Here is a 21,862-nt window from a genome sequence, read left to right on the forward strand (position 1 = left end):
ATTAAATATTGAACACGAAAAAGGATGACCAGTGTTTCCGCCAGGTCACCCTTACATCCTAATAAGTGGTAGAATGGTTAAAGGAGGAGCTTGTCAGTTTTATTTGGTACCAGCCAAACCAAGTTGAAAACTACCCTTTTTTCATGTCTAAAGATAGAAATCCAACCATGAAGTCTGGTCTCCTGTCTCACTTTACTGATGTAGGAGGTAGAGAAGGAGAAAGGTGGGGAAAGGAAACGTGCATTAATGAACACTTGAATCATTTCCATCTCCTTCTGTCATCAGCCAGTGTTTACTGAGGCCTGCCCATGCTGTGTGCTGGGTGCTGGCCGCATGGCAGCAAACGAGATGGACCTGGGCCCCGTGCAGCTCAGTGTGGGCCAGACAGACTGGCCGCCAGGAATTACAGCACAGCTCCATCGATGCTGTAGATGCTGGGCCTGCTTCTAACGCCCTTTCTCCTTCCTTTTTTTTTCTTTTTTTATAGTTTTTTTTTTTTAAAAGATTTTTTATTTTTTCCTTTTTCTCCCCAAAGCCCCCCGGTACATAGTTGTACATTCTTCGTTGTGGGTCCTTCTAGCTGTGGCATGTGGGACGCCACCTCAGCATGGTTTGACGAGCAGTGCCATGTCCGTGTCCAGGACACGAACCAACGAAACACTGGGCCGCCTGCAGCGGAGCGCACGAACTCAACCACTCGGCCACGGGGCCAGCCCCGTTCCTTTTTTTTTCTTAATAATCAAAATGAGGGAATTATTACATGCACTGAATGTAATACCTTTTCTGGGGGCTGGAGAGAGGAACGGGCAATACTACATTCAGAAGATTCAAAATTCAAAAGATGTGAAAGGTACCCAGTAAGACATCTCCCCAGCCTTGCTCCCCACATTTCCCCTCCTGCTTAAAGAAAATCTATATTACCAGTCTTGTGTGTATAAGAAATTGTGTGTGTGTGTACATGCATGTGTGCATATATTCTCACCCTGCCCACTCCCTGGTTTTTCACACAAATGGTAGCATCCTATTCCTTTAACCTTGTACTCAATCCCAGGGGAAAATTAAGATGCTTCTCCAGGTTTTCATGAGGGAGCCCATTGAAATGAGATTCAAGAAGTCTTGAAAACACTTCCCAGCAATATTTTCTTGTATCATCATCCTCAAATATTAAGGAATATTTAGTATCTGTTGTGTACAATATGCTATATTTTTCTTAACTGCCCTTTTCTTTGGAAAATATATTTATTTCCTCCTTAAGATTATTCCTTAACTTTGTTTTTTTCAATAACACAAATTATTTAAAGCAGTGGTTCTTAAACTTTGGTTTAAACTTCTTTTTTTAACTTTTAGTTTGTCAGGATCACTTGGGGAGCTTATTAAAAATGAGATTTCTAGGGACTGGCCTGGTGGTGCAGCGGTTAAATTCGCATGTTCTGCTTTGGCAGCCTGGGGTTCACCGGTTCAGATCCCAGGCGCAGACCAATACACCACTTATCAAGCCATGCTGTGGCAGGCGTCCCACATATAAAGTAGAGGAAGATGGGCATGGATGTTAGTTCAGGGCCAGTCTTCCTCAGAAAAACAAGGAGGATTGGTGGCAGATGTTAGTTCAGGGCTAATCTTCCTCAAAAAAAAAAAAAGATTTCCAGAACCAGGACTAGACTCAATTCTTTTCCCCCAATCCTCTGTGTGTGCATGTGTGTTTTAAAGTGTGTAATAGTGTGAATTTATCAAATCTTTAAAAGCACTTTTTGTATTTAAGGGTGACGGGTGGTACTGTCTCACCTCAGTCAGCCTTGTTTCTGGACACTTCTAATTCTTGAGAGGAATGATGAGTAGATTGTTTATTTTGCTTTTAGGACGCAGTATTTTTCCCCTCATTTTTTTTTATTGTAGTAGAATACACAACATAGAATTTACCATCTTAACCATTTCTAAGTGTACGGTTCAGTCATATTAAGTACATTCACACTGTTGTGCGACCATCACACCATCCGTCTCCAGAACTCTTTCCTCTTGTAAAACTGATGCTGTGTACCCATTATAAACACTAATTCCCCGTTCCCCCTCCCACTGGCCCTTGGCAACCACTGTTCTACTTACTGTCTCTCATTTTGGATGCTCTGTGTACTTCGTGTAAGTGGAATCGTACAATATGTGAAGGACAGTATTTAAAGTTGCAGAAAACTGAAGCTGAGATTCTGTAGTTCACAGTCGATTGTTTTTTCAACAATCTGCATTGTGATTCAGATTTTATGATGATAACTTTGTGGAAGAAAGTTTATTCTGTGTTTGCTTGTGACAAAGACAGTCATAACTAACTAATTTGACTTGTCAAGAAAGTAAGAAATGGTGCCTTAAATTGACCGCTGAGGTCAACTTTAAAGACTGTACTCTTATCCTGCACGGCAGGCAAACTCAGCTGGGGTTAGGTTTTTACTTATTCCACACGGTCTCTCTTGATTATCGCTTGCCTGCATCATTATACCTAACTGATTTTTTTTTTCCAGGTGTACGTTGCTTGTGTTTGGAGTGTGGATCCTGTATATCCTCAAGTTAAATTATGCTACTGAAGAATGTGACATGAAAAAAATGCCTTATGTGGACCCTGACCGTGTAAAGGTTAGATACTCCATGGCTATGGTTTAAATGAAAACATTTCCAAGCATACACTTAAATGGTATTATCATCTCTAAAGTGTTATAAATAAATGTTCATGTAAGTTCTAAACAGAGTGGAAAACACTTAATCTTAGCACTCCAAAACGCAGATCAGAGACAACTCCCCTCACAAAATAACCTACTCTCCCTCCCTCCCTCCTTCGCCTCTCTTTCATCCCTGCTCTTTCCCTCTTTCTTTCTCTCACATCTTTATTGAGGTGTAATTCACACATCATAAAACCCACCCATTTAAAGCATACAGTGCAATGATTTTAGTATATTTACAGAGTTGTGCAATCGTCACCATGATCTAAGTTTAGGACATTCTCATCGCCTCCCCTAAAAAACTCCATATCCATTAGCAGTCACTCCATTCCCGCCTCCCCACAAGTCCTAGGCAACCGCTAACCTATTCTGTGTCCCTATGGATTTGCCTATTCTGGACATTGCATATAAATGGAGTCATACATTATGTGGTCTTTTATGACTGGCTTCTTTCACTTAGCATGTTTTCAGGGTTTACCCATGTTGTAGCATGTATCAGTACTGCATTCCTTTTTATTGCCAAATAAATTCGTTGTGTGGATATACCACCTTTTTGTTTATCTGTTCATCCATTGATAGACATTTGAGTTGTTTCCGCTTTTGGGCTGTTATGAATAATGTTGCTGTGAACATGTGTGTAAGTATTTGTTTGAGTACCTCTTTCCAGTTCTTTTAGAAACCTAGGAGTGTAATTGCTGGGTCATATAGTAACTCTGTGTTTAACTTTTTGAAGAACTGTCAAACTATTTTCCAAAATGGTTGTATTATTTTACATTCCCATGAAGTAGAGTATGAACATTCAGTTTCTCCACATCCCTGTCAACACTTGTTAGTCCTTTTTATTGTGGCCATCCTAGGAGGTGGGAAGTGGTATCTCATTATGATTTTGATTTGCATTTTCCTGATAACTAATGATGTTGAACATCTTTTCATGTGCTCATGTCCATTTGTATATCTTCTGAGGAGAAATGTCTATTTAAATTCTTTGCCCATTTTTTAATTGGGTTATTTGTCTTTTTATTGAGTTGTAAGAGTCCTTTATGTATTCTGGATACCAGTCCCTTGTCAGATATATGATTTGAAGTATTTTCTCCCATTCTGTGGGTTATTTTTTCACTTTCTTGATGGTATCGTTTTCAGCACGAAAGTTTCTAATTTTGATGAAATACAGCTTATCTATTTTTTCTTTTGTCACTTGTGCTTTTGACGTCCTATCTAAGAAACCATTGCCTAGTTGTATGTTTTCTTCTAAGAGTTTTATAGTTTCAGCTCTTAAATTTAGGTCTTTGATCCAGTTGAGTTAGTTTTTGTATATGGTGTGAGGTTGGGGTCCAACCTCATTCTTCCACACGTGGCTCTCTGGTTGTTCTGGCACCATTTGTTGAGAAGACTTTCTCCTTTGCTGCATTCTTTCTTACTTCTCCACCTGGAGCCCTTCCCTCCTTTTGCCTCCCTGTTACTCATCTTTTAAATCAAATCTCAGCTCAGGAGTTACCTTTTCTAAGAAGCCTTCTCTGATCATCCATCTCTCTGTCTTCTGGAAGCCCCTTCATCCCTTAATCCTAACACTTGTCACTGTAGTATTTTAACTGTTTGTCTTCCCCCCTTGTGCTCCAGGCAAGTCCTTGGGAGACAGGGGTGATGTGCTAACCTTTTACACCAATTAATATTCCCTTATGTATATTACACTCTAGAGGGACTGGGGCTTTTACTTGAACCACAGCATGGTATCTCATCCTTGAATGCCAGATTGTACAGAAAATCCACAGTTAAATAACAGGCAATTCTTTGAGTACTTTCAGTAATGTACGTTAAGTTTACTGTCCCTTTGAGGAGTAGGACAGATGCCTCCTCTTCAACTCTTCATACCTACCAGTAGCCAGAGAAAAGCTTTAACCATGGACTGTGAGTCCTCATTTAGGCTGATGGGGCCAGCTTTGAAACCTGAATTCACTGCTAGACCAATAACAGCCTCTCATGGGGCTACTGCCTTGCCCTGATTGGCTGCAGTGAGGATGGCTGACCAATCCCTGACAAGGGCCGATGGGGGTACTGGGTGGGTGGATCTGTCTCCTAAGCCTCAATCCCTGTACACACAAGGGATGACAGCTGCCTGAACAAAACTGTGGTTCCCTCAGAGGAAGAAGCAGGAAATGGAGACCGAGGAGGCAGCCCATGTGACCGCCACATCAGCCCAATTCTGAAAGTTTCTAAAAGATCATTGTTTTTTCCAGTTATAAAAATAACACCCAAAATTCAAATAATACAGAAATGAATAAACTAGAAAGTCCCCTGTAATCTGTGGGGAGAGCGAGAGGAATAGGGGGCAGGGATGTAAATCAAACATGTTTGTAAAAGTCCCAGTCAGTTCAGAGATTAATCAAGAAGAAAGTGAAAGCTGCCATAACCATGGTGGAATTAGGGGGCTTTTATTCCAGTACTTGAGGCTTTTTTTAAGTGGCTTTTACTTATTTATTTACTTATTTATTTTTTGCTGAGAAGATTCACCCTAAGCTAACATCTGTACCAATTGTCCTCTACTTTTTAGTATGTGGGTGCTGCCACAGCATGGCCACTAACAGAGCAGTGTAGGTCCACTCCCGGGAACTGAACCTGACTGCCAAAGCAGAGCATGCTGAACTTAACCACCAGGCCACCAGGGGTGACCCTTCAGTAGCTTTTTAACATTTTTGACCCTGTTAAAATGCCCCACTTTTCACAATGGTCCTGACGGGACATCTCGCTTCATTCCAAGCAGAGGAAACAGTGTGTGCCAAAAACACATGCCTCAGAAGGCTTTGCAGATTAGAACAGCAAGAGTCTGATGTCATGGAAGATTTAGGGGCGGGGTGGGGGGGGGGAGATAGCAGGATATGAGACTGAAACCAAGACAGGGCCAGAGAATGAAAGGCCTTGAATGCAGCACTAAGCAGCCCCTAAATTTGATACCTGGTTGTGCATCATTAAAGCAGGAACAGAAACTGCCTGAAGTCCCCAGAATAGAAGAAATGGCTCAGGAAGCCAGCCCGTGTGGTCCTGGTGTTCTGATGCCTGCGGAGTTCAGTATGAGCTCTCGGTAGCGAAAACTCTGTCTCCAGGCTGTTGGTGGAGGTCCAGCCTTCCCGCCTGGAGCACTTGGGCAGATGTGAATTATGTGGATGTGTATTGGCAGAAGAGGGTCTCAAAGCCAGAGGTTGGTGTCCTGTTAGCTTTAACTACATTCAGCAACTCGCAGTGTTGGTGGGACCCTGCGAGCCTAATGGACGCTAAGCGCTGTCTGGTGGCCCTGGCCCTGGCCTAGTTGAATGCAGCAGCAGACATGTGGTCGTGCTGGTTGTGGGTTTTGTATTTTCTTTTTAAAGATGTCCCGTAACATGCCGTTTGTTAAACAAGACTGCCCGTGGTCTCTGCGGGGATGTTTGGACTCTTGGACAGTGTGGTTCAGAAGTGAAATTGCAATTAAAAGGCATTTGAGGAGAGGAGAGGGCGCACGTTCGTTTCAGTTTGGGTTTGGGCCCCGTGGCAGCAGGAATTTAAACGTGGCCCTCTCTCTTCTCAGAAAGCTGGGGCCACGTACTGCCCTGGGGACTGCATTCTGTGCTCTGTGGTTAATTATGGCCAAATGTATGTCTTCTCTCAGACTCTGCAGACCTGTACCACATAGTTAAAGTAAGCACACTAACCCCGGGCTGAGTTAGTAAGTTAGTCCAGGCATTCGCACCTCCAAAATGATCCTTTTCTCTCCTTGGTAGGGCCCCCCTCTTTCCCCAGACCATCCTTGAATGCCGTAGAGACAGGAAACTAAACCTTGACCTAGAGTTAAATGCTTTAACCAAGATTACTCTCCTGGTTAAGCAGGTCTGCAGCTGGGTGCGGCATCCAGATCTTCTGACTGTCTTTTCTAAACAGTGATGAAATGCACGTGCAGTAGGATTTCACCCCTTGTAAGCACACAGTTTGCTGAGCGTTAGTCAGTATATACGGTTACACCACCATCACCACAATCCCATTTTAGAACACGTTACCACCCACGTTAGTTTCCCCTGCCTCTTAGTAATCAATCCCCATCCTCACTTCCAGCCCCAGGCAGCCGCTGGCTGGTTGAGTTTTTACTGTGGTATTTATTCTTGCTGCAACTTGGCCATGCCGATTTTTCTTTTAACCAGGTAGGTGTTATAGACAGCTAACTTTAGTGTGAGTTAAAGGCAGCAGTAGCTTTGCCCACAGGTGCTGTTCTTATATGATGGCATTCAAGCCTTCGGAGGTTTCAGGCACTGTGCAAAATGCGGTGGCCGTCACAGCAGCCCTGTGAGGCAGAGACCGGAACCGGAGTTCACCAACATGGAAACGGAAGTTCCGTAAGGTGGCTCACGCGCTCGGTTCCCGTGGGCCCTGGCTGAGTTGGGCTCCTGGCCAGGTTTGGTTAGCCCCAGACTGGAAGTGCTTCTTCAGCGTGAGTGCTGTGCACTGTCCTGGATCTGAATGAATGAATAAACGAATAAATGAATAAGTAAGAAATTGCCTTTTACTAAGAATTATGCCACTTACCTATATTTCTGAGAGGAACTATCCTAAAAATTATGGAGTAAACATGCAAGTGGAGATTTTGCCAAGGAAAATTACTTGGATTCTTTTTTTTAATACTCTTCCGTGAATTTTCACGTTGTCGTTTTCCATGGCAAATGGCCGCGGCATTGAAGGTCGAAACCACCAGGTGTCTGTTTATTTTTGGTTATGGGCAACCAGGAAGCTCAGTCTGGAAGACTTGAAAACTGAAGCCCTCATTTTCATGCCTTGACTTGAGAGAAGTGGGAGTTGCTGTATCTCTGAGAGAGTCACCAGGGCCCTGCGTCCCGGTGGTCCTCCCCCGGGTGGGTGCCATCCAGCGCCCTCCACCACCTTCCTCACATGCCTGCTTTGGCTTCCAGCTCTGGAGCTGTCTGCGGCAGAGCAGAGGAAAGTCACATGCTCCTCTGTTCCTCACTGCCTGAGGCATTTTTCTCCTGAGCTTTGAAGCGTAGAAGAGGGGGGAGGGAGGCCCAGACAGTTTCTGGTCAGGAAGAAATGATCCTGGGGGCTTTCTCATGGCTTGTTACACATCTTTAAAAGAGTTGAAATGAAAGAAAAGGAATTGCTGTGGATTTAGACTTTTCCAGCGGCTTTTAGAACATTCATTGCGCACGCTGTGGGTAAGGCACAGGCGAGGTCACAATCAGGGTGATTACGAAGCCTTGTGCTCTGCTCACAGTCTAGAAAATTAAGTTTGAAGCCTGAGATGGAACTCTTTGCCAGAATGGAAGTGGAATGAAATCTCACTCCTTCCAAATGAGACTCCTAAAGAGAAAATTTGGCAGCTCAGGAGCGTCATGCACCGGTCTGCGGCTGGGTCACCTCCCTCTCTTTCCGGTCATGAGTCAGTCACTAAGCAGCTCTGGGTTTCCTTTGGCGCTTCCCAGATGTTCCTCTGTCCGAGGAGATTTGTAAAACCCGAGCGTGGGATGTCATTCTATAGTGAAGAATTGGACTTTTTGTTCTCTAAAAATTGCTGTTCGTAACCTTCAGGCCTAGAGTCTGCAGACAAATGTGTAGCGTGTGGGTGGCCCCTCTCTTTGCCTGCCCACTCCATTGGGCGTTAAGTGCCTGCTGGGTGCAGAGTGTCGTGGGCTTGGCAGGCCTGGTCAGGGGCTGCTGGGGTCATGGCCAGGTCCTTGCTGGGCTTTCCCACTGATTGCTCGTGAAGATGCCGTTCGTTTTCAAACTCTTGTTCTCAGTGGTAGTGATTGTGTGCTGCTCTCTGTAGGCAGAGGCTGTGGTTTTAGGAGTTTGGAAAATAATCAGACCCAGTTAGCATGCCAGCTCAGCCCTCTTACTGGTTGTGCCAGCTTGAGCTCACAAAGTGAAGATACTAACGGCCATCCTGTAAGGTGTCAGGTGTCGTGATGGTGAACTGAAACAGTGTCTGTGCATCTGCAGCATTATCCTCTGAGGCTCAAAGAATCCCAGTTCCCCTTTTCAGAAATGGGGCCAGATCCTCAAGATGTAGACAGTGTGCTCTTCCTGGGTACTAACAACTTTTCGAAGCTGTAATTTAAGAAGAAGAGAGAGGGTTCTGCTATAATAAGATGTGTTCCTACAAAAAAAATTTATTATACAAAAATAACAAGGCTTTGAGGAAAAATATAATTGATGCATTTAAAACATATACAACAATAATAATCCTCATAATAGTACTGACACAGTTCAAAAGACATGTTTGAGGGCCAGCCCCAGTGTCCTAGTGGTTAAGTTCAGTGCGCTCCGCTTCAGCAGCCTGCGTTGAGTTCGCTGGGCGTTGATCTACACTGTTCTGTTAGCAGTCATGCTGTGCTGGTGGCCTACATGCTAAATAATAGAGGATGATTGGCACGTATGATAGCTCAGGCTGAGTCTTCCTCAGCAAAAAAAAAAAAAAAAAGAGAGAGAGAGACATGTTTGAGCCTAAAAATAAATATCCTAGTAAATATAGGTCTTCACACACACACGTGTGTGTGAAGATACTTGGTGGGAAGAGGTGTAAGGCAGAGCCACAGCTGCTGAATGTGGAGATGAGGACAAAAAGCACAGTGATGAGGGAGGACTTCCTGCCGAGTGGTTCTGAGGCAGCCTTTGGCCAGACTGAGCCGAGAGGAAGACTGTGGGGCGAATGGGCATTTGTACCACGTTCCTCCGCGGCTTGCTGTGTTCAGCTGGGCTAGTGTACTTGGCGTTCAACAGCCCTTCCTTGTTGATGCAAAACATTAACATGCCGGGAACATTGTATACAAAACGAAGGCAAGCTCTATGTTGATATGACATTGTGCCTGGTTACATTTAGAGTAATTTGCATTCCAGACTGTATGAGGCTCATTACCCCAACTGATAAATAAGTCTGTTGCTCATCCTGCTGGATAGGAGCCTGAAATAGGAAATCTTTTTTTAATTGTGGTAAAAGACACATGACATAAAATTTGCCGTCTTACCCATTTTTAAATGTGCTGTTAAGTATTTTCACGTTGTTGGAAAACAGTTATCTAGAACTTTTTCATCTTGGAAAACTGAAACTCTATACCCATTAAACAATAGCTTCCCATTTTCTCCACCCCTAGTACCTAGTCCCCACCAGTCTACTTTCTGTTTCTGTGAATTTGACTACTTTAGATACCTTATATAAGTGGAATCATACAGTATTTGTCTTTTTGTGACCAGCTTATTTCACCTAGTATATTCTCCTCAGGGCTTATCCATGTTGTAGCATGTGACAGGATTTTATGGAACATGAAATCTTAAATACCTCAAAAGATGTTTTTTACCCCAAATTTATTTGAATGTGTAACAAAGCAAATATTCTTGTTGAGTTTATCTCCTTGTCGCGTGATTCTCCCAGGTTATTTTCTTACAGTTTCTAGCATCAGTGAACTTTTAAAAGCAAATGTTAAAACACAATAATCAACAAGGGAGCAGCTCCATCAGACGTCACAGGGCAATGTGTCATCCGTAAAAGTTTATTTCTCAGGCCTGCAAGTCTTTTAAACTCAGATTGGTGTGATTCCATTCCAGAGAGCTCAGAAATATGCTCAGCAAGTCTTGCAAGAGGAGTGCCGGCCCAAATTTGCAAAGCAGTCGATGGCGCGGTTGTTTGAGCACAGGTACAGCACGGACTTACCGCCTTTCGTGCAGAAGGCTCCCCAGGGGAATGACGCCGAGTACCGGTATGATCCTCCCTTTGGCTTCCGGAAGTTCTCCAGTAAAGTCCAGACCCTCTTGGAAATACTGCCTGAGCACGACTTCCCTGAACACTTGAAAGCGAAGAGTTGTAGGCGGTGTGTGGTTATTGGAAGCGGCGGGATACTCCACGGGCTAGAACTGGGCCGAGCCCTGAACCAGTTCGATGTTGTGATCAGGTACATTGGTTTTAAAACCAGCCTCTCTCCTCTGAGCTAAGTTCACTGCTGTTGGTCACTGCGGCTCCAGGGACAGTGAGGGACACAGGCAGCCCTGCATGTCCCTGCCTCAGGGGACTTACTGATTGAGAAGGTGAAACTGAGACGTGAAATGATTGCATGCCCCAAACTGCCGTCATTTGGCAAAACGTTTTCAGAGGAGGTGAGGTTTGGGAGGATGGGCTGATTCAGATAAGCCAGCAGAGGAGGAAGACTGTGCTGGGGAGGGCCGAGAGCACGTGGGGGGAGGTTGAGTCAGGGGGGGCCTGGCTTCTGGGAGCAGGGCGGGGTGTGGTGAGCCTGGAAGACAGCACTGGTGGGGACCTCGAGAGCACACAGGGGACTTTGAACGCCACGTAACAGACAATAGACAGTCATCCTAGTTTCTTTTTGCTTTAGCTGGCTAAAAATTGTTTTTCTGTTATAAAAATAAAATATGTTCATTCTTGAAAATTAAAAAAATACAGAAAAATATAAGGAAGAAAATAACCACTCATAGCACAAATAACCAACCACTCTCAATTTGCTGTATGTTTTCAACTTTTGTTATATGTGCACACTGAGTCCGTTTATCTTTCTTATAAAGGATTTTGCTTTTTTAACTTAATATCATGAACAGTTTCTGAGGTCATGAAATATTCTTGGAAAACTAACTTTACTGAGTGCTTAATATTCCTTTCAATGAGGATATCGTAAGTTATTTAGCTGCTCTCCCATTGCTGAACGTTCAGAACGCTTCCAGTGTCTTTGTTATTGTGAAAATGCTTTCATATTCTCATGCAGATGTCTTTATGTACCTGTGCGATTATTTCTTTGGAAATCATTCCAAGAAGTCCTAGAATAATTGACTTAAAGGTATTTGAGTGTTTTTAAGGCTCTTGCTACACTTTAGTAAACTGTCCCTATCTGAAGGCTGTGCAGGACCAGGAGCGTGATGAGTCGAGTCTTAATTAAACTTGTTCAGCAGTGCTGTGTGAGTTTGATTGAAGGCAGGAGAGAATAGGGATGAGAGCCTGGTTGAGAGGTGGCAATCAGGGCACGTGGTGTGTGGGCGTGGTGTAAGAGGGAGAATGTGGAAATAGAGGCTGAGGATCTAATCTGAGAGGTATATTGAGAAAATAAATCACAGGACTTTCTGACAGTTTGACAGTTAATGTCGGGACACTAAGAGTTCTAGTCTGAGGGTCTAAGACATTCTTGGAACGGCTATCAGTAAGAGGGTAGTTGAACATCTCTGGTTGGTGCGGGAGGATGACAAGATCCCTTTCAGATATTTTGAGACTAAAAGTGAGGATATGTTCACAGAATGCCTTTGTCCCCAGTAGCTGTGATCTCAGCCAAGTTTCCTGACTGTGCTGGGCCTCCGTGTCCTCCCCGGTAGATGGAGGCAGTGACAGTACCTCCCTCATAGGGTTACTGTGAAGACAAGATGAGTTAACACACGGAAGGCACTTAGGTCAGTGTCAGGCTTGTAGTAGATGCTCAATAAATACTAGCAGCCACTTTTGGAGAATGTGTAGAAGGGCGGGGACCAAGGAGGAGAGGGCAGGGGGTATAGGGTGTTTGTAGGAAAGAACTAGACTTCTGTAAGGCCAAGAGATAGCAGAAACAGCTAAGAACAGAGTTTTAAGGCAAAAGGGGTGCCATGGGCCCAGTGGCCAGAGAGCAGGGGTGGTGTGAAGTGAGACGGTGGGAGTGGGGTCAGAGCTGCAGGGGTTGTAGAAGTTGGGGTGAAGGCAGATCTAACCACTGCCTTTCACTGGGCGCTTTCTGTGCCGGGCACTGTGTCACGTGCTTTAGGTGTTCTCCTTCTTTGGGGAAGCCTTCACTGTTAGCCCCTGTCATGGATGAGGACACAGAGGCACCACAGGGCCCAGGGTCCAGGCCACACCCCAGCATTCCAAATGCAGGATTTTGAGCTTCCGGAACCTCAGCCCTCGCCCTGTGTGAGCACCTGAACGACCTGTGCTCAGGCAGCCCCCGGGGAGGCAGTCAGGACCCCATGCCCATCTGTGGTGTGAGACTGGGATACGGGAGAAGAGGTGAGAAACCAGGGGCTGACAGTGCACACTCAGATGCAGTGGAAGAGAAGGGCGGCCTTGAGCTGGCTGGGAGGAACGGTGGGATTTCGCTCTTCAGGGAGGAGGCAGGCAGGGGCCCCGGGTGAGGAGCCCCACCGGGCAGGAGGAGGGAGGGGCCCTGGGAGAGTGGGACGGGGCTGAGAGTGTGGCGAGTCAGACTGGGGAGCATGGACTTCATGCATAGGCACGAGAGGCCCCTGAGCACTGGGGACAGAGGAATGGTGACTTAGCCTGATTCTGAGAGAGATCGGGTAAGAAACTTTCTTGGGTAACTTTTAGGTTTAAAGCAATTCCAGACTTAACAAAAAAGTTGCAAGAATAGTACCAAGAACTCCCATTCGCTTTTCTCCCAGATTCCCCAACTGATAACACTTTATCACTTTGGCTTTATAATTTTCTCTCTATGTATATTATTATTCTTTTCTGAACCCTTTGCGAGTTAGTTGCAAATATGAAGCCCCTTTACCCCTAAATACTTGAGTGTGCGTTTCCTAAGAGCAAGGACATTCTATTATAGAACCACAGAGCCATATTCGGATTTAGGAAGTTAACACTGATACAGTGCAGACCTTACTCCAGTCCTTACTCAGATTTCAGCAGTTATCCCAATACTGTCCTGTATTAAAAAAAAAAAGGAAAGAAGAAAAATAATAACTGGTCCAGGATCATGTCTTGCGTTTAATTGTTCTGTCTAATAATATCTTTTTCATAATCCGGGGATCAAGTATCTGAGATTTAGAAGAGGAAGATCAGTGAAATAGAAAAGAAAGGTTAAGTACAGATGGGATAAAATAGATGAAAAACCAAACAGACTTTTTTGAGATTTTGAAACTGTGTAACTGGGTGAGTGGTATCACTGTTGAAAGAGTTCCTAGCATTTTCCCCAAACAGCCACCCTGGTAAAGCCTTTATTCATCTAACAGTTGTCAGTGCCCCCAGTTCTGCTTGCACTTGGGCCCAGTGCCCTCCCCAGTCCCCACCCTGTCCCTGTAACTGAGGTCGGTGTCTGCCTTGCTCTGGTTTCTAGATTCTTCTTTCTGATTACCTTTTTGAAATTCTGGCAAGAACCACCAATATCCGAGCACAATGGGCAGCTCTCAGGGAAACAGTGCTGGTACCCAGAGAAAGCCCACAGTTAATATGTTTGAGTTGGCTTAAAATGACAGGACTAGACGGAATTGCTCGATATTCAAAGATTAGATATGGGCGTCCCTCGTGGACTGAAGACAGCATTCATCAAACGCCTGGAAAGGGCAGATCTCTGAGGAACGGTGACGAGGCTGCTGGGAGGGACGCCCTACCCCCAGCCGCGTACGCATTCCCAGTCCTAAAAAAATTGTGGGGAACACGATGCAGGCATTTTGTGTAATGTGTTAAAGTCGTTGCTGACTTGCTTTGTCCATTTACCTTTGTCTTTTTTATTTAAATAGGTTAAATAATGCACCAGTTGAAGGGTATTCAGAGCATGTTGGAAATAAAACTACTATAAGGATGACTTATCCAGAGGGTGCGCCACTGTCCGACCTTGAATATTATTCCAATGACCTGTTTGTTGCTGTTTTATTTAAGAGTGTTGACTTCAACTGGCTTCAAGCAGTGGTAAAAAATGAAACTCTGGTAAGCACTAGAAATTCAGCTATCAAACATCCTTCATAAGAAGTGAAGGGATCTCTAATTGTAATTACAGACTTTTATTTTTAAACAAACACAGTGGAATGCATACTTTTGTGTTGACTTTCAAATAACGACTCCCTTTGTAGAAACCCCTCACGACTCCTCCTGGGAATTGCTTTCAGAACTTGATTGAGTCACATGTGAAAATTGTGATCATTACTTAGTGGAATATCAAGTTTGCGACCAAAATTGCTATGATTGAGGTTGATCACCCATGTTATTCACCAGGCTTAAACTTACATGGCTTCTGGCTATTTCTAGAAGTTAGATTTATGTGGATGAATATAAGCCATTATTGAGGATATTCAAAAGAATATACATACAATCTCTGAGGAATATTCTCCAAACATGTTTTAATTGGTGGTGTTCTTATTGGAGTTTAATTCACAGCATTCCAGAGGGCAAATGTGGAGGAGATGGCCCTTACTTTATCATATTGTCTGTCTTTACAATAATCGATCACAGTTGTTTATAGTCCCACCCATTATGTTGAAATAAATTTCGGAGGTCAACTGTCGAGGAGTATGTGCGCAGTTATATACACCTGCACAAACTGGTTGTCTGCAAAATTAGTAGGACATATTAAACTTTTCATAGAAGCTTCACGTGATGGACAATTTGCCATGGTCTCCAAAAGCTTGATTCTGTAAACGTTATCATGGTCTTCTGGATTTTGCTATTGGGTAGAAGTTGTTCCAGTTGGAAGATGAAGCACATATGAAATGACTTGCAGTCAGTTACCAAGAGACTTCACAGGACTAGGAAATAGAGTAAGTGGAGAGAGGATGCAGGTGAGGGCCTGACCAGAAGGGCTCTCACAGCACTTAACACCTTGAATTGGATCTATGTGCTTGGTCTTCCCTGGGCAACATGGTGGCTTTTGATCCTAAAAAGGCTTACCATCTTAGGTCATTCCCTGTGAAATTTCTTCCCCAAACAAACGAGAGCTGCTTCTGCACCTCCTCTCCTTGTCCAGTGCCGCATTCATAAATCGGGCCCTTCAGAGTTGCTTTTTTTGAGTTGAGGTACTGGGTTTGCATAGATCTGTGACTTTGTTGCAGAATGCCGTGCCCAAACACACATGGGGTCACACCCATGGCTTTGGCCTGATTAGGGGGAGATACATTCTCACCCTGCACTGATAAGAGAACTTTATTAAATACCCCTAATGATTGCGTGCTTTCTTTCCTTAGCCATTCTGGGTGCAACTCTTCTTTTGGAAGCAGGTGGCGGAAAAAATCCCACTACAGCCAAAACATTTCAGGATCTTGAATCCAGTTATTATCAAAGAGACTGCCTTTGACATCCTTCAATACTCAGAGCCTCAGTCGAGGTTCTGGGGCCGAGATAAGGTATTTTTGTTGCTACTGAAAGTTAACTGTTCTTCTCTGTGTTGGAAGGGAGACATCTGTACACATTTTCCTTGGGCTCAGCTGTATACCCAGAAGCATCTTCCAGTGGAGAAACCTGGTCACTGACGAGATGCTCCCTGTGTGTATCTCTGCACGCTGCATCTTGACTGCTGGGCTCCTCCTTGTTTAACTGGCCTGCCCCCTGGTGACTCGTCTCGTTAGTATAGTCAGTACATAGCACGTGGGTCGCTGAGATCTCGTTTAGGGTATTCTTGCTCCGGGACTCCATATGACTAACTGCAGGACGCTGAAAGGCACTTTGGTGGTCTGAAAAGTCCTTTGCGTTTTAACTCTGTGGGCTGCTCCGGTGAGAACTGACATCTGTCATCACTTTATAGGTGATGGTAAATAAAGTCAGCAGTCCTTTTCAGTTGATGCCTGGGTCCCACCCAGATATTCTGATTTGATTGGTCTGTGCTGTGGTCTGTACGTTGGGATTTTCAAAGTTCCCTAGGGAATTTTATTTTGCAGCCTTTTGAGGACCTTTGTCCTATAGGCTGTTCCCTGCTGGAGATTCTTTACCTGCAATTAGCCTGTGCTGTCACCAGGGGGTGGAGATGCCTTCATTGCCTGGTTCTTCATGATGTGAATAGCTAAACCTGTTTCTTTAAAACTTTATTTTAAAAGCAGTGGAAATTGTTCTTAAAATTTTAAGCAAAACCTCTATATATAGGGGCCAGCCTGGTGGCATAGTGGTTAAGTTCGTATGCTCTGCTTTGGTGGCCCAGGGTTTGCAATTTCAGATCCTGGCTGCAGACCTACACATGCCTTGTCAAGCCATGCTGTGGGGGCATCCCACATACGAACTAGAGGAAGACTGGCACAGATGTTAGCTCAGGGACAATCTTCCTCACCAGACAAACCAACCAACCAACCTCTCTATATAAAGGAAAGCAAGGAATTTTGTGTTGGGGGCGGGGGGTCACTGCTCATACTAGGGGCCTGAGATATGTCCTAGGAGCGGGGGCTGGTCAGGGTCGCAATTTGCAAACACTCAGCTAGACTCTTAGGTGTCATCAACCACTAGGCAGATTAGCACGTTCTTCTATTTGCCCTATGAGTCAAATTCTAATTGAAAAGATTCTTTAAAACAATTGTGTAAATTTTAAAGGAAGAATTCTGTGGTTATTAATGAAAACAAACACCTAAATAGGTTCCTTGAAAGCAAAAACCTAGTTCTTTACTGTGATCAGCTAAATCCAGCCCTGGCTCCAGCGCAGGCTTGAATACCCAGCTCCACTGAAGCGTTTCTCAGAGCTGAAGCTCTTCGCTAAGCAGGCCGTCGTCTTCCTCAGGGACTCGGCCCCCTCGGGTGCTTTCCTGCCTCTCCAGCTGTGGGCACCCCGTGAGGACCACGTAGTTTCTGCCCATTGCTGGACCATGTCCAGGGCCAGTTTTCCAGTTGGAGGTGGTGCGTTTTCCCTCTCAGAGGAGAGTGGCTCGACCCCTCCCAGCCACCATCAGGGCCTGTGACTAGGATCATTTTTCAGCTTGCTTCAGCTCCTCTCCCACATGGAAGCATGTGGGGTCCCCCAGACTGTAGGCTACTTTTAACCTAACTGTTGGCATCACTTTTTACAAAACAGTTAAAAGAAAAAGACTTAAACAGACTTTGGCAAGATTCTTTAAGTTATAAAGAGGTTTCACTATAAATATACTTAAGTATCTTTCAGTGTCCTTAGATTTCTGTATCCTTTAAACTGCCCTGTTTCCTTATTAAATTCCATAGAATTTTTTTTAAACACAGGCAAATGCCCATTTGTTGGTTTTGTAGGTAGATTTTATTTAAAAAGTAACCTTTAAAAAATAGATTTAACCACAAAATATGAAATTGCTGAATGGGAAAATTAGAATACCAGTTAAGTGGGGGAAATTTATATATATGACAGAGGTTACACTCTCAAAGTACAAAGAGATCTTATTAAATCAAAAATAAAAATATAAGCCAATAAAAAAATGGGGAAAAGATATAAACAGACATTTCACGAAAGAAATTAATACAGCCAAGAAATACATGATAAAATGTTCAACTTCACCAATTACCAAGTAAAGCAAATTCGAGCCACAATGACATTTTTTGCTTGTTTTCTTAGGAAAGATGTAAAAGCTTGATAATGTTCTTGTTTGGCAGGGAGGTAGATAGAATTATAAGTTGGTACTTTTTCTGGAAGGTAGTTTGGCAGCATATATTAATTTTAAATATGAGTAGTCTTTGACCCAGCAATTTGACTCCAAAAATTTTGTTATGGGGAAATCAGAGAAATATGCAAGGCTGTGCTAGGATGTTCACTGTGGCATTAATAGTGAAGAACTCAAAACCGCCTGAGCCTCCATCAGCAGGGGGTTGTTTAGACATCTTACGGTATAGTTGGTACAATATCGTGTGACTGTTCAGGATGAAGAAAAACTAGTGGATATGATAGCACCTCCACAATATATTAAGCAAGAAAATCAAGTTACAGAACACGTATATAATCCCATTTTTGTTTAAAAATAAAAATGTATCTATAGATGCATAGGAGAAAGCTTAGAAATAAACACCAAACTGTGAAGAATGCCCTTCTCTGGAGGGTGAGTCTATAGACGTTTTCTTTCTGCTTTATAATCCATTTATTACTTGAATTGAATACTTGTTTATTTCTATAATGGATAAAATGATGTTTTTCTTTTGGATAAAAACAGTAACTTAAAAGATGACTTCTGGTCTGAAATTGCGTTGTCAGAAACCTCATGCATATGCCCTTCCAGCAGAGAGGGAGTCTGTGGGTGATGAGGTGTCATCTTTGGGCGTATGTTCTGGAGATAACATGCTTTGGGTAGTTTCTGATAGTTTTGCCCTGTGAAGGGTTGATTTCATGTACTCCTTCTGCAAACACTGACGGACTGTCCCAGATGTGCTGGGTGCCGAGCTGGCCACAGGTGGAGAAGACACGACACTGCCTTCGGGTCCTAGGGCTGAACAGGAGGAAGGCTTCCTTTGGGTTGATTTCTCTTAGTTTCTATTTCCAAACATGAAGATTGACTGTTGAGTTCCTTTTTAGCAAGTGAGCTTGGCTTTGAGAGGTAGACGCAACACACCGAGGAGCAGGCAGCGGTTTTGAAGGAACGGTGGGTTCAGTCGAGGCTGCCTAATCCCACCTTAATCTGTGAACTCTGAAGGGTTCACTCTTGTTCCAGTTTACAGAGAAGGGCAGTTGTTTCTGGCAGCCACCGACTTAGCTAAGATGAACAGAGGCGGTCCACTTGCACATGAAGAGCTCCACAAGAGTCTCGATGAGTAATGCGCAGCAGCCTTCAGCGAGGGCTGGGACGGCTGCGGGCTTTCTGTCTTCCTCTCTGCGTGTGCACTGCCTTCACCCAGGACTGGCATGGAGAGCCAGAAAGCACGAGGCCAGATGTGCAAGTGGCAAGACATGGGACATGAGGAGGGAGTAGTGAGACAGTCAGAATCCAGAATGGTCTGGCCATTTGGTGCTCTAGGCCAAAGGCAGTAGGCTACGTTTTGGACGGAACAAATGTGAAAGCCCTTAATTTGGGCCTAAAAATGTATTTGCCCAAACAGAGAGTGAGCAGAAGTGTTTCTAGCCTAGCAGCTGTACATGTGAAAATGGCCTGGAGGTGTTATTGCCAGAAAAGCAAATGGGGCTCTTAAGTGGGACGTGGCTTCAGGCAAGGGGTGAACACAGTCTTCAGTGGTGGAGCTGAGGCCGCTCTGTTCTCACACAGAGCCCGTCCACGGGAGCTAGCCAGGAAGGGGCAGGCTCCAGAACCCATGTCCCGAGAAGGACTGTGGAAGGTCCTGGGGCTGCTTATCCCGGAGCAGACCTTGTAGATGTTTGTCATGTGAGAGAGGAAATGGGCTTGTTTTGCAATTCTGGTCATCACTCATAGGACCAGTGAGCAGAAGTTTCAGAAAGAACACCTTTTAGCTTGGTACAAGAAGAACTTCAGGTGGTGTTTGAAAAGTGTTCCCGTTACAGGCTAGTTTTAGAGTCTAGGGACTTGGATGGGAAGTCAGACTTTAAAATTCTGTGGCCACAACTAGAAGGACGTGCAACTAAGATATACAACTATGTACCAGGGGGATTTGGGGAGATAAAGCAGGAAAAAAAAAAAAAAGATTGGCCACAGTTGTTAGCTCAGGTGCCAATCTTTTAAAAAAAAAAAATTCTGTGATGTGTAAAATTGCAGCCCCCAATGCACCGTTTATCACTTGCATAGCATGTAGTGTGCTATTTGAAAGCACTGAATTGTGCTAAGACTTTTTTTGCCTTTTGTCTGTTTCAGAACGTCCCCACCATTGGCATCATTGCTGTTGTCTTGGCCACACATCTGTGCGATGAAGTCAGTTTGGCAGGCTTTGGATATGACCTCAGTGAACCCAAAAGACCTTTGCATTACTTTGACAACCTCTGCATGTCTGCCATGAACTTTCAGACCATGCATAATGTGACGACGGAGACCACGTTCCTTCTCAAGCTGGTCAAAGAGGGCGTGGTGCGGGATCTCAGCGGGGGCATCAATCCATTGTGAATTCTGAACACAGAAAAACCTCACTTGAAAATGCAACTCTGACTCAGAGGGCTGTTTCTCATAGCCTCCTTGATGCATTTCATCCTTCAAAGACTTTGAAGTGCAGCTGGTGTTTGTAACTTTTAATTTAAAAAACACGAACAGTTTAGCTCTTCCCACTTTTTTCCCCCTATTTATTTGAGTCCGTGTTTTTTGCACAGAATTTTGTAAGTTAATTTTGAGAATTGAATTGGAAGGACTTTTCAAAGAGAGTTGTATGTAACGATATTTTGTTGTATTTTAAGAAAGTTATTTAATTTGTGAAAACTCTGTCCAGGTCTACTGCACACGGAACACCAGGGCATTCAGTGGAGAGAGAAGGGAGCTTGCTCCTTAGGTGCTCTGAAGGCCTGATTCTGGTTCTCTGCGTCTCGTTTGGTGGGACAGATGTGGGAGGCACTTCCAGGATGACGTGCTCAGTAGCTAAACCGCTGGTACTGGGTTGGCCGTGCTGCTGTGTGAGGCCTGGGCCGCTCGGAGAAGTTCACAGTCCCTCTGCTGGCCTGCCTTCTGCCAGAAGACTTGCTGGAATCAACCAGGGGAGCTGTCCTGGAGGTCCCTGATCAGGGAGGGACACAGAAGACATTTTCTGTGTCCTCTGAATATGACGAAGCCTCGCTGGGCTGCAGAAGCCACTGTCTTCCCTGCAGTGATGACAACTCTTGAATGTCTCTTGAGAGTTTTTAACTACCCTTTCAAAGCACTTAAATGTTAATCTAAGGTATTCCACTGTCTGTCTGAGGTGGCTTATAAAAGGTAGGACAAAACCTCTCTTATCCAGAGTCGTAGAAGAACAAACCCTTTCCAAGAGAAATCGCCTTTTCTGAAACACTGAAAGGAAATCCTCCCAGTGTTATACATAGCCTATTAAAAATTTTTTTGGAATTCCTGCCTGGCAGTGCGTACCAGGCAGTGTGCACTGGTCAAAAAAAAAAGAATAAAAGCTTTTGAGGAACTCACAGTCTAGTTAATTTGAGCACTTTTTTTTTTTTTTTTTTAAAGAAAATAGGTCTCTAAGTCTACCTGAAGTGTCCTTCCTGGATGCTGCTAGGTGGAGCTCCCTGTGGGTGCCTCATGAGGATGGAGAGTGAAGGGAGCCTTATCCTGCAAGGGGCTGCATCCCAGACACCTGCGAACTCTTCTGGAGAGGTGTTGGTGGCGGTGACTTCCTCCCAGAGAACAGGCTCCTTCTAGCTTCTGTCTCTTAGTTGCTCTAGTCTGCTGTCAGAAGATCTGCCGCTGTTTTGCTCCCTCCCTGTTCTCCCTCTGCGTTGAGCTGCTGCCCCCTGCCTCAGTTTCTCCTTTCCCTTAACTGCTGCAGCCCCCATGCAGCGTTGCCTCCCAGCCCATTCTGATGTCTTCCACGCCTGCCGCCGCCTCGGCTTATCAGGGCCAAGAGCCAGGTCACAGCAATCAGAGTCCCTTGGCTCTCCAGGTCTCTGGGGTCAAGCTCAGAGTAGCCG

The 21,862-nt window shown here is 44.5% G+C and overlaps 1 protein-coding gene across 5 annotated transcripts in view; it reads left to right on the forward strand.

Annotated features, from left to right (window-relative positions):
• Positions 1–21,358, forward strand: part of ST3GAL5 (ST3 beta-galactoside alpha-2,3-sialyltransferase 5) — a 47,038-nt gene extending 25,680 nt beyond the window's left edge. For all 5 annotated transcript variants that reach the window (XM_014731056.3, XM_070236215.1, XM_023618781.2 and 2 more), the window contains exons 3-7: positions 2,508–2,619; positions 10,278–10,621; positions 14,172–14,358; positions 15,609–15,767; positions 20,115–21,358. In XM_014731056.3, the coding sequence (XP_014586542.1) occupies positions 2,508–2,619; positions 10,278–10,621; positions 14,172–14,358; positions 15,609–15,767; positions 20,115–20,360 (1,048 nt within the window). In that variant the 3' untranslated portion in view covers positions 20,361–21,358. The remainder of the gene's footprint in view (positions 1–2,507; positions 2,620–10,277; positions 10,622–14,171; positions 14,359–15,608; positions 15,768–20,114) is intronic.
• The last annotated feature ends 504 nt before the right edge of the window (positions 21,359–21,862 follow it).

Source organism: Equus caballus, chromosome 15, assembly GCF_041296265.1.
Source record: "Equus caballus isolate H_3958 breed thoroughbred chromosome 15, TB-T2T, whole genome shotgun sequence".
In the NCBI taxonomy this organism is placed as follows: domain Eukaryota; kingdom Metazoa; phylum Chordata; class Mammalia; order Perissodactyla; family Equidae; genus Equus; species Equus caballus.